This window comes from Carcharhinus amblyrhynchos, chromosome 34, assembly GCF_965287045.1.
Source record: "Carcharhinus amblyrhynchos chromosome 34, sCarAmb.v2.hapA, whole genome shotgun sequence".
Taxonomy (NCBI): Eukaryota; Metazoa; Chordata; class Chondrichthyes; order Carcharhiniformes; family Carcharhinidae; genus Carcharhinus; species Carcharhinus amblyrhynchos.
This window is the reverse complement of record NC_137357.1, coordinates 11,544,910-11,559,741: the sequence shown is the minus strand read 5'-3', so window position 1 is coordinate 11,559,741 and position 14,832 is coordinate 11,544,910. Positions and strand designations below refer to the sequence as shown.

The 14,832-nt window shown below is 42.6% G+C and overlaps 1 protein-coding gene across 3 annotated transcripts in view; it reads left to right on the top strand.

Moving 5' to 3' along the window:
• The window catches only part of gpat2 (glycerol-3-phosphate acyltransferase 2, mitochondrial), a 47,504-nt gene extending 38,712 nt beyond the window's left edge, over window positions 1-8,792 (top strand). For 2 of the 3 annotated variants that reach the window (XM_080217131.1, XM_080217132.1), the window contains 5 exons: window positions 1,682-1,813; window positions 2,404-2,524; window positions 3,719-3,778; window positions 6,614-6,669; window positions 8,213-8,792. In XM_080217131.1, the coding sequence (XP_080073257.1) occupies window positions 1,682-1,813; window positions 2,404-2,524; window positions 3,719-3,778; window positions 6,614-6,669; window positions 8,213-8,326 (483 nt within the window). In that variant the 3' untranslated portion in view covers window positions 8,327-8,792. Of the gene's footprint in view, window positions 1-1,681; window positions 1,814-2,219; window positions 2,278-2,403; window positions 2,525-3,718; window positions 3,779-6,613; window positions 6,670-8,212 lie in introns of those variants that run through there. The other variant, XR_013889828.1, reaches the window with a different exon arrangement.
• The last annotated feature ends 6,040 nt before the right edge of the window (window positions 8,793-14,832 follow it).

Sequence of the window (14,832 nt, the reverse complement as noted above, 5' to 3'; positions counted from 1 at the left end):
GCTCCAGAAGCTTGCACAGATATGATGAGCCAAAAAGTCACCTCCTTTGTAACCACCTATGGTTCCATAATTTGTCTCCATAAAAAAATTGCTACACTGAAGGATGCAATATGTGAAGTGCTTTGGAATGTTTGGAAGAAATTATAATGTGTCTTTTTATCTTTTGGCATTTATTAATTGTAGCCACCTGAGAGACAAGCTTGAAACTGAGGGAATTTTGACTGTGAGGTCTTTTCGATTGAGTGAATTTGTATTTGAGGATGTTAATCATTGTTAAAGTATTTAAAACCAGATGTCAAATAATATCTCATTGCTATTTTGTTTGCAAAGAGAATCAGACAATTGAAACAGCAGTATTATTGCAGATTCCACAGGCTGTTTTAAATAAATCTGGTGGCACAGTGGTGAGCATTGCTGCCTCACAGTGACAGGGACCTGGGTTCAATTCCTGACTTGGGTCATCATCTGTGTGGAGTTTGCATGTTCTCCTCATGTCTGCATGGGCTTTCTCTTTTCATCTCACATTCTGAAAGATGTACTGGTTAGGTGCATTGATCCGAATAGGTGCCAGAACGTGGCGACTTGGGAAATTTCACAGTAACTTCATTGCAGTGTTAATGTAAGCCTTACTTGTGACTAACAAATAAAGTTTACTCTAAATAAATTAGTGACAGTTTGTCACGATAGTCAAACTTCTTGGGCCATACTAATGACAATCACCAATTAATCCAGTCGGGAATTCAGAGGGAACCTGATTACTCAGTGGTTGGATTGTGGAATTTATCACAAGAAGCAGCGAGGGCAAATACATAGAAACCTTGAAGGGAAAGAAATAGAATGTCAAGCTGATGAACTGAGATGATGTAGAGTTGGAAGAGGCACTTGTGGAGCATAACAGTGGGATGAATTTGGCTTGCGGCTGTGTTGTAAATGCTATTTAACACTTTTGTGTATGCAACATCAAATCGGCTCATCCGATGCTTTGATGATGAAGCACAGTGCTGTGTGGATTGAGTTAGGTGGCTGCACATTTTTGTCCTGTTGTGAGCTCAGTGCCTGAAATCATTGTAACACTGATCCAAGCACCCTTGAGTTGAGAGGACAAACATCATACAAGATTACTGCTGCTGGAGTCAAATATGTTATCAGAGAGAAATGGATGAGGATTTAAAAGAAAACATATTTCTTTGGAGGTGGGACTTGCTGGCTAAGCTAGATTTATTGCCCATCCCGAATTGCCTTTGAAGTGGTGGTGAACTGCCGCGTTAAACATCTGCAGTTCATGTGGCGTAGATGCACTCAAAGTGCTGTTCGGGTGTTCCAGGATTGTGACCCAGCGACAGTGAAGGAATGTCAATGTAGTTCCAAGTCAGAATAGTGTTTGGCCTGAAGGGGAACTTGCAGGTGGTGATGTTCCCATGTATCTTCTGCACTTGTCCTTTTTGTTCGTAGAGGTTGCTGTCAAAGGGGCCTTGGTGATCAGTTCCTGCAGAGATGTACTCCCTGGTTTCACACTTGTCTGACTCCTGAGGCAAGGTGCTGCTCTCTGTACTATGGAACTCTGTTCAAACTAACTAGCAATTTAAATTTTGGCTGGTGCATGTTTTATTTAGCAGTTTGCTGTAACATTTGTTTCTGCATAAGTGGTTTGAAATTCCTGCTTCTTCTCCGCTGTTGGTAGAATGAGAACAAACAACCAGCATGTGACACTTGGCAGAAGCGGTTTGCCAAGGAGCTGACGTGGAAGGTGATGGATGATTTTGATGACTCCGAAAGTGACTCTGATGAAGCAATCTGGAAGTGTTATTTCAAGGTATACTGACTCATTTAGAAGTTTTGCTTTTCCACAATTAAGTTCTGATACTAGCTCCGAAAGGTTTAAATACGGTACAGAGTAGTTAATGATGTAACTGAAACTCATAGTTCTATTCGTTGAATGACTGTGTTGAATAAAGTTGTGGTCAGCTTCAGCTCACCAAAGTTGCAGAATGATGTGAAGACTCCAAGATGTCGATTTATAGCATTAGTACAGTTGTACTTGGTGTACAATGTTACTACTGAATCAAAGTGCAACAGGAAAAACATTTAAACATTCAATAAAAGCAAAATACTGCAGATGCTGCACATTTGAAATTAAAAACAAAGTACTTGAAAAATTCAGCAGTTTTGATGAAAAGGTTATTGGACTCGAAACGTTAACTTAGTTTCTCTTTGCGCAGATCCTGCCAGACTTGCTGAGTTTCTCCTGCACTTCCTGTCATATAAATCTTCACCTAGGTACATATTGCTGGTATAGCAATAAATCGATGACTAGAATAGAGCATTGCATTTTTGGGCATTTGTTTCTGTTGTTTAACTCATGTTTGGCGGAAGGTGCCTGATGTGTCGTCATCTTATTTCCAGCTTGGCCGAACCAGGGAAAGCCATACGTTTTTCCTTTTTCTTTGTAGTCTGCTACAGCCTGTGTTGAAGGCATACGAGACAGCAGCGAGTTTGCTCCACAGATTTGACTTGCCAATAGAAGGTACTGTTAGTGTGAACATTAAACCATAATGATCAGATTATGAAAAAACAAAGATGTTCAGAACTAGAAGTAGAATTCTGTATGTTTCATAGAATGTTGGACTCTGAGATTGTGTAAATCCATCAAAATGGGTAGTGTGGCAAGCAGACCTCACTTCTCTTGTCCTCTTTCTGTTTATGTATTTTATTTTTATGATTTTGGAATGTCACTGATGGCTTTATGCATTGTGGGCTTTGCCAGGAAAGCTGTAGAAATGCCTGCTTTGGGACTTAGACTTGGATCTTTTGTTTTCTTTCTTCATATCAACAGTCAGCTCAGTGCTGTGCCCATTGGGTAAATCTGACAGTGAAGCCCAGGTGGCTGACTAAGTGAACCCCAGTCTCCAGTATCTCTTTTTTGGACTTAACTGTTTGGTGCAGCTATTTTTTTTGAGAAGCATTCTGTGAAGCTTTTCATTCTCCACTTGGATTTGATTTGATTTTGATTTATTACTGTCACATTTATTAACATTCAGTGAAAAGTATTTTTTCTTGCATGCTACACTGACAAAACGTACCATTCGTAGAGAGGGAAAGGAAAGAGTGCAGAATGTAGTGTTACAGTCATAGCTAGAGCATAGAGACAGATCAACTTAACGCAAGGTAAGTTCATTCAAAAGTGCAACAGCAGCAGGGAAGAAGCTGTTCTTGAGTTGGTTGTTACATGACCTCAGACTTCTGTGTCTTTTTCCCGACAGAAGAAGTTGGAAGAGAGAATGTTCAGGGTATGTGGAGTCCTTAATGATGCTGGCTGCTTTGCCGAGGCAGCGGGAAGCGTAGACAGAATCAGTGGATGGGAGGCTAGTTTGCATGATGGATTGGGCTACGTTCACGATCTTTTGGAGTTCCTTGTGGTCTTGGGCAGAGTAGGAGCCATACCAAACTGTGATACAACCAGAAAGAATGCTTTCTATGGTGCGTCGTAGCTGACATGCCAAATTTCCTTCGTCTTCTGAGAAAGTAAAGGCTGTTGGTGGGCTTTCTTAACGATAGTTTCGGCATGGGGGGACCTGGACAGATTGTTGGTGATCTGGACACCTAAAAACTTGAAGCTCTCACGAATGAATGTGACATATACAGAAAGTAAAAGAGTCCTTCTGACAAGATTTACAGACGAAAGGCACAACACTCATGCATCTGACGTGTTTTTTTTCAGAGCCACAGTGCGTGCTGAAGATGTTTAACCTTTTGCAAGCACAGCTAGAGGAACAATATGGTGAGTCAATGAATGCAACAGATTTCAGTCAATGAATCGCTCAAAAACTACAGCAAGGACACAGGAAAAAAATGAATATTCGTTCATGTCATGTTGTCATGTGCTGTGGATGAGAAAAAAATGAAATGATTGAACATCTAGTGGCAGTGGGAGCTTTTGTTGTTATAATTTTGGGTGTGGATATTATCCACTCAAGAGCACCACCATGACTGAGACCCAGGGTTCAGAAGTGTTTCGGAATTTTATTATCCCTGTGTTTTAATATCACTTTCTATTTGGAGAAAAGAAAGCCTGAAGCATTGGTAACTGTCTTGAGCCAGAAGTGCTGAGCAGGTGATCCATCTGAGCCTCCTCTTAAATTATCCCATTATCAGAGATGTCAGCAGTCTTCTGTCAACTTGATGCACTCCACTTGTTATCAAGAAATAGCTGAAGGCACTGGATTCAGCAAAGGCTGTGCGTCCTGACAACATACTGGTTGCAGAACTGAAAGCCTGTATGTCAGAAGTCGCTGCATCCTGAGGCAAGATGCTCCAGTGCAGCTGCAACACTGGCATCTGACAACGTGGAAAATCACCCAAGCATGTTCTAACTTAAGAAAGCAGGACAAATCTAATGTGGTCAATTACTGTTCCCACAGTTAAACCACCAGCAAAGTGACCTCCCCGTGACATTCAGTGACATTTCCATTGCTGAATCCCCTACCATTAACATTCTGCGGGTCACAATTTACCAGTAACTGAATTGGAATAGTCAATTAAATATTGTGGTTCCAAGATCAGGTCAGAAGCTGCCAATTATTTGATCAGTAACTCAGATCTTGATTCTCCAAAACCTGTCCACCAGATGTAAAAAGTGACCTGAATGAGTGAAGCACTATCAACACTTAAGAAGTCTAACACCATCCAAAACAAAAGCAGCTAGTTTAATTGGCACCACATCGATGAGTTTCAACTTGGAGATTCACTCTCCCAACACCATACAGTAGCACTGGTGTTTTACTATCTCCAAATTGAACTGCAGCAACTTGCTATTGCTCCTTTAAAAGCACCTTTCAAACCTGTTAACTCTATCACCTCGAAGAATAAAGTCTAGAAACAGTAAGACTTCAGCATATTTTGTCTACTGATCATAGGGCATAGGTGGTGTGATCAGCAAGTTTGCTGATGACACCAAGATGGCAGGGTTGGCGGGTACGGAACTGGATTGTCAGGTGATACAACAGGATATAGATAGGTTGGTGCAGTGGGCAGATAGGTGGCAGATGGCATTTAATCCTGACAAATGCGAGGTGATGCATTTTGGACGGAATAATGCAGAGAGGAGCCATGTGATAAAAGGTAGGCCGATTAGGAGTATAGACATACAGAGGGACCTGGGAGTGCAGGTTCACAAATCCATGAAGGTTGCGTCACAAGTGGAGAACGTTGTTAGGAAGGCTTATGGGATGTTAGCCTTTATAGGAAGGGGCATAGAGTATAAAAGCTGCCGTCTAACGCTTCAGTTGTACAGAACGTTGGTTAGACCGCATTTGGAGTACTGCGTCCAGTTCTGGTCACCATACTACCGGAAGGACGTGGAGTCTGTGGAAAGGGTGCAGAGGAGGTTTACCAGGATGTTGCCTGGCATGGGGGGACTGGGTTACGAGGAGAGATTGAAGAAACTGGGGCTATTCTCCTTGGAAAGATGGAGATTGAGAGGGGACATGATAGAAGTATATAAGATACTGAAGGGAATAGATAGAGTAAATAGTGAGAGACTGCTCCCTAGACTGGGTACGAACACGAGAGGTCATCATTTAAGGGTGAGGGGGGGGAGGTATAATTTGGAGGTGAGAAGAAGGTTCTTTACGCAGAGAGTTGTGGGGGTCTGGAACGCGCTACCGAGTAGGGTGGTGGAGGCAGGAACGTTGGACTCGTTTAAGATGCAGTTAGATAGGCACATGAGTGAAACGAGAATGGAGGGATATGGTAGGGGCTATTAAATAGGGTTAAACCTCGGGAGACACCGGAAGGGCAGGCTGTATGATTAATATTTTTTGTCTTGATTCCACAGGTGGAGGTCCACCTCGTGTCAAGCGAGGGGCATGCACACGGCGGGTCGTGCGTGGGCTGCTCTTGGAAATCCGGGAGTGGCCTAGTACTTCATGTCGGTGTGTGTGCTTGATCCTGGACCGGTAGACGGGCGCCGCAACAGCTCAGTGACTAGCACTGCTGGCTGTGCAGACACATGGATTTGGGCCTGTGTCTGTGGGAGTTTGCGCATTCTCCCTGTGGTTGCGTGGGTTTCCTCCGGGCGCTCCGGTTTCCTCCCACACCCCAAAGATGTGCTCTTAGGCTAATCGGTTTTTACCAAATTGACACTATTTCTTCCCTGAATCTGACTGAGTAGGGTCCCATTCGTAGACATGCAGGGTAGAATAGGTGTAGGGTGATGTGGCGGCGCGGGCTCGTTGGGCCGAAGGGCCTGTTTCCCGTGCTGGGTTGTTCTTTGTTCTATACCATTCTGATTTGGAACTATCTTGATGTTCCTATACTGTCACTGGACCATAAACCTGGATTTCCACCATCAAACCCCTCCATTCCCAGGCCTCGCAGTTGCTCTGTGGATGTACGTATACAACATAGACTGCAGAAGTCAAGAACAAGACTAATTACCACTTGCACAAGGGTAATTAGGTCTGGACAATATATATAGGCCTTACCAGTAACTGCCACATCCTCAGAATACATTTTTTAAATTCCCAATGTGACATATTTTTGAGAATACAAGTTGCTTTTGAATGCATGGATCAATGAGACTTGAACTACTAATCTATATTTTAACATTTTATAGAAAGTGCCACGCTCTGTCTTGCCAACAGTGCTGTAAAGACCTTCAGGGAGTTAGGGGTAAGTAAAGTCCTTATTATTTGGGATTTTGTTACCATTTTTTTAAGGCCAAGTTTATTCAACAAACAGTTGAACCCTGTGGATTTCACCCCCTGTTTTTGTTGTGATATTTTATATTTCTGCTGGAGACTCCTACTTCGAATCTCAACACAGTGATTCATCATGGTAGTGTATGTGGACAGTCATAAATTTAGAATGGGTTGGCTAAGTTGCAGTGCTGTGTGGGGCTGAACAACAAGCTCGTACTCAATTTCAAGAAACATTCTTGATGAATCTATTGGAATAGTTTGAGGATGTAACAAGTTGACTGAGGAGAACCAGTGGATGTGGTTTATTTGGACTTCCAGAAGGATTTCGACAATGTCTTGCATTTCGATCACTATGTAAAGTTAAAGCACGTGGGATTGCGGGCAATGTCTTGAGATGGATAGAAAGCTGGTTAGGTCGGAAGCAGAGAGTTGGCATAAACAGTCTTTTTCTGATTGGCAGTTAGTGACTAGTGGGTACTGCAGGATCTGTGCTAGGACCCCAAGTGTTCACATTATATAGTAATGATTTGGAAGAGGGAACTAAATTATTATCTCCAAATTTGCAGATGGTACAAAGTTGGGTGAAAGGGTGAGCTGTGAGGAGGAAGCAGAGATTTGGAAAGGCTGAATGTGTGGGCGTATGCATGGCAGATGCAATATAATGTGGATAAATGTGAGGGTATCCACTTTGGTAGCAATAATAGGAAGATGGATTATTTGTTGAATGGTTTGTATTTGTTGGAGTTTAGAAGAGAGGGAATCTCATAGAAACTTGTAAAATTCGAACAGGGTTCGTCAGCCTAGGTTCAGAAAGATGTTCCCAATGGTGGGGGAGTCCAGAGCTAGGACGTCATTGTTTGGGAATAAGGGATAAACCTTTCAGAACTGAGATGAGGAGAAATTGCTTCACCCGAGAGTGGTGTATGTGTGAAATTCACTACCACAGAAAGTAGCTGAGGCCAAAACGTTGTGTTATTAAAAGAAGAAACGATATATAGCCCTTGGGTTAAAGGGATATGGGGGGGAAGGAGGATCAGAATATTGAATTTGATGACCAGCTATGATCATAATGAATGGCAGAGCCGGCTTGAAGGACCAGACAGCCTGCTCCTGCTTATATTTTCTGTGTTTTTATGTGTCTGTATATTCATGCAGAATTAATAGCCACACAGCTGAGGTACTGAAGGTCACCTTTCATGTAAACCATGTCCAGCAGTAATTGATGCAGATAAGGCTGAGAGAAAAAAAGCATTGCAGTACCCAGAGATTAGTGCCAGGTAACTTGGAAAGATGGAAGTTTTACAATTTGAGCTTTTTTGATGTACCATTAGTCAAATAATTTGGTGTTTGATGGTAAATGTAAAGTTTAATGTTGTAATTTCTCTCTCTTCAATTGATTTTCTTAACTTTCCTCAGAGTACCTGTGTATCAATCCTTAACATGTTATGTAATGGTAATGAAAATGAGTAATTATTGACACAGTAGTAACCCAAACCATCTCCTTTCACTTGTAGGTTTTCGAAGAGGAGACTGGAGTGGACGGGCCCTTGCTGAAACTCAGTGAAAGTTTTCAACAATCTGATAATTTACTTAAACTCCAGCAGTATGTTCAACAATTCTTGTGTTGAAAGTATGAAGGGGTAAACAGTTGTTCTTTTTCATTTGGTTCATCCATTTTATATCTGGATTCATTGCATGGAATCTGAGATGCCGAGCTCCAGCTGACATCAACTTGAATTTCTCCAGCCCTTCTGATCTGGGCTGTTCTCCTTCAAGGGTTAACTCATTGTTTGAACATCTCATTCACAACAATGTGTTTTTACCTTGCAACCCGAATGGCTGAGCATTACCAGGAGTTACAGACTGGAATCATGGTTGAGGGGGAAACCTTACCTTTATTTTCATGAGGAAATTCTTAAGTTTATGTACAAGTTCAGCAAAAGAAAGAAATTCTGTTTCAGTTTAAATGGAAAAATCAGGACTTGTTTTGTTCTGAATTCATTTTTTTAAATTTTGTATTGGTTAGGAGGATTTTGTTGCCTTGTCCTGTTCAGTGCTTAAATAAAATTAGTTGAGCAATGCATTGGACCGACTTCCGTGACTGCCTATAATGGAAATTTTGAAGTTGAAAACTCTGCTGTGTTGCTCTAGGGCTTATGTTGAGTTTTTAAGTTCTTGAAAATTGTGACCTTTGAATCAGGGTAACCAGTGCACAGCCTATTAGAGGATTGATATAAGTAAGTGATTCTTGTGTTTGTGCAAACTTAAAGTTGATTTTATATTTTACCGCACTCCTTCCCTTGAAGGTAGCGACTTGCATTGCAGTATAATTTCCAAGTTTCAAAATTCTGGTTTCTCACTTCCTTGATATACGAGCTGAAATAGTGAATGTCGAAGGAGGGCATCAGGGTTGGGGAAACCTTCAAGCCAAGGTTACTGTAATTTGGCCCAAAGCTGATATACCAGCACATTGCAGCATGTTTCAGTGGAACAAAAACCCTGACTGATTTTTTTAAATTCATGCTTGGGATTGGACATGGTGGGCAAAGCTGGCGTTTGTTGCCCTTCCTTAATTGCCTTTGAACTGAGCGGCCTGCGAGGCTATTTCACAAGAACATAAGAAATAGGAGCAGGAGTAGGCCATCTAGCCCCTCGAGCCTGCCCCGCCATTCAATAAGATCATGGCTGATCTGTCGTGGCTCAGTTCCGCATTCCCACCCTCTCCCCATAACCCTTAATCCCCTTGTCTATCAAAAACCTATCAACCCGCGTCTTAAAAATATTTAGCGAGGCAGCCTCCACCACTTCAACGGGCAGAGAGTTCCAGAGATTCACCACCCTTTGAGTGAAGAAGTTCCTCCTCAAGTCTGTTCTAAACCGCCCCCCCTTTATCTTGAGGCTGTGCCTTCTAGTCCTACTGTCCTTTCTGAGCGGGAAGAGCCTCTCCACCTCTATCCTATCCATCCCATTCAACATCTTATACGTCTCAATGAGATCTCCCCTCATTCTTCTAAACTCTAATGAGTACAAGCCTAGTTTATTCAGCCTCTCCTCATAGCTCAATCCCCTCAACTCCGGAATCAGCCTATTAAACCTCCTCTGCACTCCCTCCAAGGCCAAAATATCCTTGCGTAAGTGTGGCGACCAAAACTGCACACAGTACTCCAGCTGCGGCCTCACCAGTGCCCTATACAGCTGCAGTAAGACCTCCCTACTTTTATATTCAATCCCCCTCGCTATGAAGGCCAGCATCCCGTTTGCCTTCCTGACCACCTGCTGCACCTGCAGGCTGGGTTTTTGCGACTCATGCACAAGGACCCCGAGGTCCCTCTGCACCGTCGCCTGCTGCAGTTTTTCGCCCCGTAAGTAATAGTCCTTCCTACCATTATTCCTACCAAAGTGGACAACCTCACATTTGCCAACATTAAATTCCATTTGCCATTTCCTGGCCCATTCGCCCAGCCTATCTAGATCCTTCTGCAGACTCTCCACACCCTCCGCGTAATTTGCCGTTCCGCCAATCTTGGTGTCATCAGCAAATTTCGACACCATACACTCGGTTCCCTCCTCCAGATCATCTATATAAATGGTGAATAGCTGAGGCCCCAGCACCGACCCCTGGGGCACTCCACTAGTCACCAACCGCCAATCCGAATAGCACCCATTGACCCCCACTCTCTGCCTCCTATTTGACAGCCAATCCTCTATCCACGCTAACACCCTACCCCCAACTCCATGCCCCCTGACCTTCTGCAATAACCTCTTGTGAGTCACCTTGTCAAACGCCTTCTGAAAATCAAGAAAGACCACATCCACCGGCTCTCCTCTATCCACCGCCCTAGACACATCCTCATAGAACTCCAATAAGTTTGTCAGACACGACTTCCCCTTAACGAAACCGTGCTGCGTCTGCTCTACCAAACAATTCTCCTCAAGATGCCTCGCTATTTTCCCCTTGATCACAGATTCTAACATTTTTCCTACAACAGACGTTAAACTAACCAGCCTATAATTCCCCGCCTTTTGCCTGGCACCCTTCTTAAACAACGGCGTAACATTAGCTGTTTTCCAATCTTCCAGCACTACCCCGGAACCCAGCGACGTTTCAAAGAGCAGATAAGAGTCAGCCATGTTTCTGTGGACTTGCGAGCGCCAGACCAAGTAAAGATGAGTTTTTATGATAATGATTGTTTCATGGTCATCATTACTGGCACTAGCTTTCAATTCCTTATTGTATGAATTGAATTTAAATTCCACCAGCATGTAGTGGTGGAGTCCCCCAGAGCACTAGCTTGGGCCTTTGGATTACTCATCCAGCGACATTACGACTATGCACCATCTTAGACACATACTCACATACATTCCACACGTGAATGATGATTACATGCTATCACTGATGCTGAATTGCTGCAATGAAGTTGGGACGATCCAGTTTAAGTGTTTGGTACCAAAACAGTTGATTAAATTTAACTAGCAAATCATTTTTAAAACTTCAATTTTCTTTAAAATTCTCCAAAACACAGTAGAATTCAAGTCGTCTTAGTTATGCTCAGTGATGGCATGCCCCTTTCATAACTTCAAACATGGACTTAGTCTGTATGGAAGCTTTTGGAGCTCTCTCTTATTATAACAGCCACTAATATGATGGCTCAAGTGAGTGCCAAAGTCATGTGACTTCTGCAAATTCAGCAGATAGGCGATCTGAAGATTCTGGGAAGTTCACAATTGGGGCCTCCCCAAATACAGAAGGAAGCCAACTATGAGATTCACACCTGTCAATGTTTGTAGTTTAATCCAAACTCAAAAATCATTGGACTTTCAAACTTCATGTCTCCAAAATTTTCAAAAACCAGCTAACCAGAAGCAGGTGTGAATGACCATCATTTATTAACACTGGAAAGCGATGGCTTTTAGCTTTAAACCATTCTGATTGGAAAATAGTTGATCATTTGACCAAAACTGTCTTCTGATACAAAAGTTCTATATTATCTGAAGAATGAGAAAGAAACTGTCTGCAAAGAACACAACTGCAGACCAAAGCTTTTTCAACTTCGAGGCTGCTACATCTTCAGCCTCCCAGCCTAACTCCTATTCCAAGTCTATCTGTAAAGAAACCTGACTTGAAAAAAAAACAAGACACTAACTGTGTGACCTGAACATCCATCTCCCTGAAAGAATCCTGCAAGAATCCTAAGACAAGACTTATACAACTAAAATCACTCTTGAGTGTGAAGAGCTTCTTAAGTGGGCCTGCAATGACTCTTTTCCTCCAACAAGATGATAGGCTACTCTTTTCTTCACAGCTGTAAAAATGCACTTTTCTCTTTGACTGGACCTTAAGTAATGGAGCATTTAGATTTTTGGGAAGAACACATGAAAAAACAATCCTCTTAATTTTAACCAATGCAATTTTGCTGCTGTTATTCAAATTGACTGTACACGCAAAGGGGCTTAGAAACAGGCCAATGCCTGCCTTTTCCTGAAAATATGCTTATTATGGACAGTAAGGGACAGCATAAAGATTTTTTGAGCTTTTCTTTGCCCCTGGTTGAATCTGTGTTTACTGTTGCCTTGTAGACACGTTACTCTCATGAGGTAGCTGAGCTTGGCAAGCATCAGTGAGAGTGGCTTCAGTTCGTAAATGCATCATGTGTTGGATATTTAGTTGCATACTGCAAGTGAGTCGGAATCTTCAAGATGATATGAATTACTGAGAGAATTCTTTCTTACCTCTGGTATTGGGTCCGCCTTTCATCTTCCATGAAGAAAACTACCTGTTTATCCAAAGTTTCTTGATGAATTGATGATGTTGCTCTGGTATATTATTGTAACAGATTCAGTAATTCGTCAGTGGATGCCATGTACTTTTTGAAGTTCAAAAGTGGAAGGCATTTCAACCAATCTCAGTATAGTGACCCCTAAAATCCTTGCATTGCTGGATCCAATCATTGCTTAACAATTACAGGATTTAATCTAATATAGCTAGATGTTGTTTCATATGTTATGTGAAGACCATCCTGAAAACAGTACAAGTTTATGTTTGGAGTTTCAACTCTTAGTGCTCCAGGGGATTAACTTTTTAGATTCAATTCTTTGATATTCAATCAGAAAATCGAATGAATCTCAAAAGACCAACCATCGAGTATATCAAGAGAGGGTACCGGACTAAGCTAGAGTCCTAGGCTAGCCACACAAATGTGCATTATGGCAATATCTACATGAAATTACAGCCTACAAGGTAAAGAAATGACGAATCGGGGGCAATAATGTGCCCCTACCCAATGAGCTCCTAGGTCCATTCTGAGCAAGAGGTCAGCGAGAGGACGTCATCAGCTCGGGAAACCTCGGTTGAACTGGTATCTGATGTAACCATTGTAGACTGAATCAGCCTTCTTGAAAGTTAACCCTCAGAAAGCGACTGGCCTGGATGGGGTGCCCAGACAGGCACGACCAGCTTGCGGGGGTATTCGCACACATCTTTAACCTCTCCTTAGTCTGATGTGAGGCTCCTACCCACTTCAAGAAGACGACCATCATTTCTGTACCAAAGAAAAGCCAGGCAGTGTGCCTTAATGACGAGCGCCTGGTGGCTCTGACATTCATCATTATGAAACGCTTCAGAAGGTTAACTCTGGTCTCCCAGATTGCCTGGATCCAATTGCTGCAGCAGGTCCGCAGCAGACATCATCTCCCTGGCCCTCCGCTCAACCTTGGAACATCTGGATAATAAGACACTTACGTCAGACTCCTATTTATTGACAACAACTCAGCACTCAACACCATTATCCCAGCAAAATTCTTCTCCAAACTCCATAGCATAGGGCTTGGCTCAACCTCTGCAATTAGATAGCACACTTCCTAATCCAAAGAAACTGCAAAGTGTTAAGAATGTCATCGAATCCATCATGCAAACCAACTTCCCATCTATTGACTCTGTCTACACTTCCCGTTGCCTCAGAAAAGTAGCTGGCAAAATCAAGGACTCAGCAAACCCTGGACATACTCTCTTTCAGCTGCTTCAGTCAGGAAAAAGATACAGAAGCCTGAGAACATGTACCACCCTCTTCCCTGCTGTCATCAGATTTCTGAACAGACCTACTATATGTTAACCTGATCTTACTCTTCACCCTATCTGTAACTGCCACATTAAATTCTGTATCCTCTCCGTACTTTTCACTGTATCCCAATACGTGACAAATTAAATCAAGATCATTTCTCAAGAAATCTTAAGGTTGCAAAGCTAAAATTGTTCCTCCTTTTTCATAAGTCCGATCTTTCATACTCAGGATCAATTGTGGCTCTTCGCATTTTATTCCAATTTTTGAAGCTATTTTGGTAATTGAAAATACACACGATCTGAGGTTCAGTTTGGACACAGCACTTGACAGATTGGTTATTATCCTCCTATTTTGACCACGCAATGCAGTTCAGTCTCCTCTTGATTTTGTTTGTTGCTGCTTCACATTAAATGGATATATTGTGTCTGAGCACTTGTAGGTCTTTTAGTTTCATCCTTATCATTTCAACATGAGTCGTGTGTGTTTTTTTTTTCTTTCACTCTGTGGAATGTCAGCTTGATGTGGTGAAGAGGTTTGTGGGCTCTGACAATCCCCTGAGTGATGCTGCTGTGAACTCCTGGCTCTTGGTAGAGGCGACCGTGGTGGCACAGAAAGAAAGTGCGTCTCATTGGTAGAGAAAGTGGAAGGGTGTAGCAGAAGCAAGGTGCTTCCAGTCATTGTGGTTCGACATGTGACAAAAACATGACCACCAACCTGTATCTCGTGTGGACGATGACAGCACTCTGTACACCCCCTCCCTTTAAATAAATAATTTGTTGGCTTCTTCCATGGTCTATTTCTCCAGCTGTTGTTGCAAGGTAAACTTGACTGACACAGGGCTGTGCTCCTTTAAATTCCTAGTCAAGAATCTACAAAGAGCATGAAGCTCTTTGAGGACCCATTTTGGGGCAGAGCTGTCTTTAGGCGCTGGCTTCTGTGACTGATCAGTCCTCGGAAGGATACCAGATAACCTCTACCCACTCCAGATCATAAAATCCCTGTGGTGCAGAAGTAGGCCATTTGGTCCATCCAGTTCACACTGACTCTTACCCAGGTCCTATCTTAACTCTATCCCC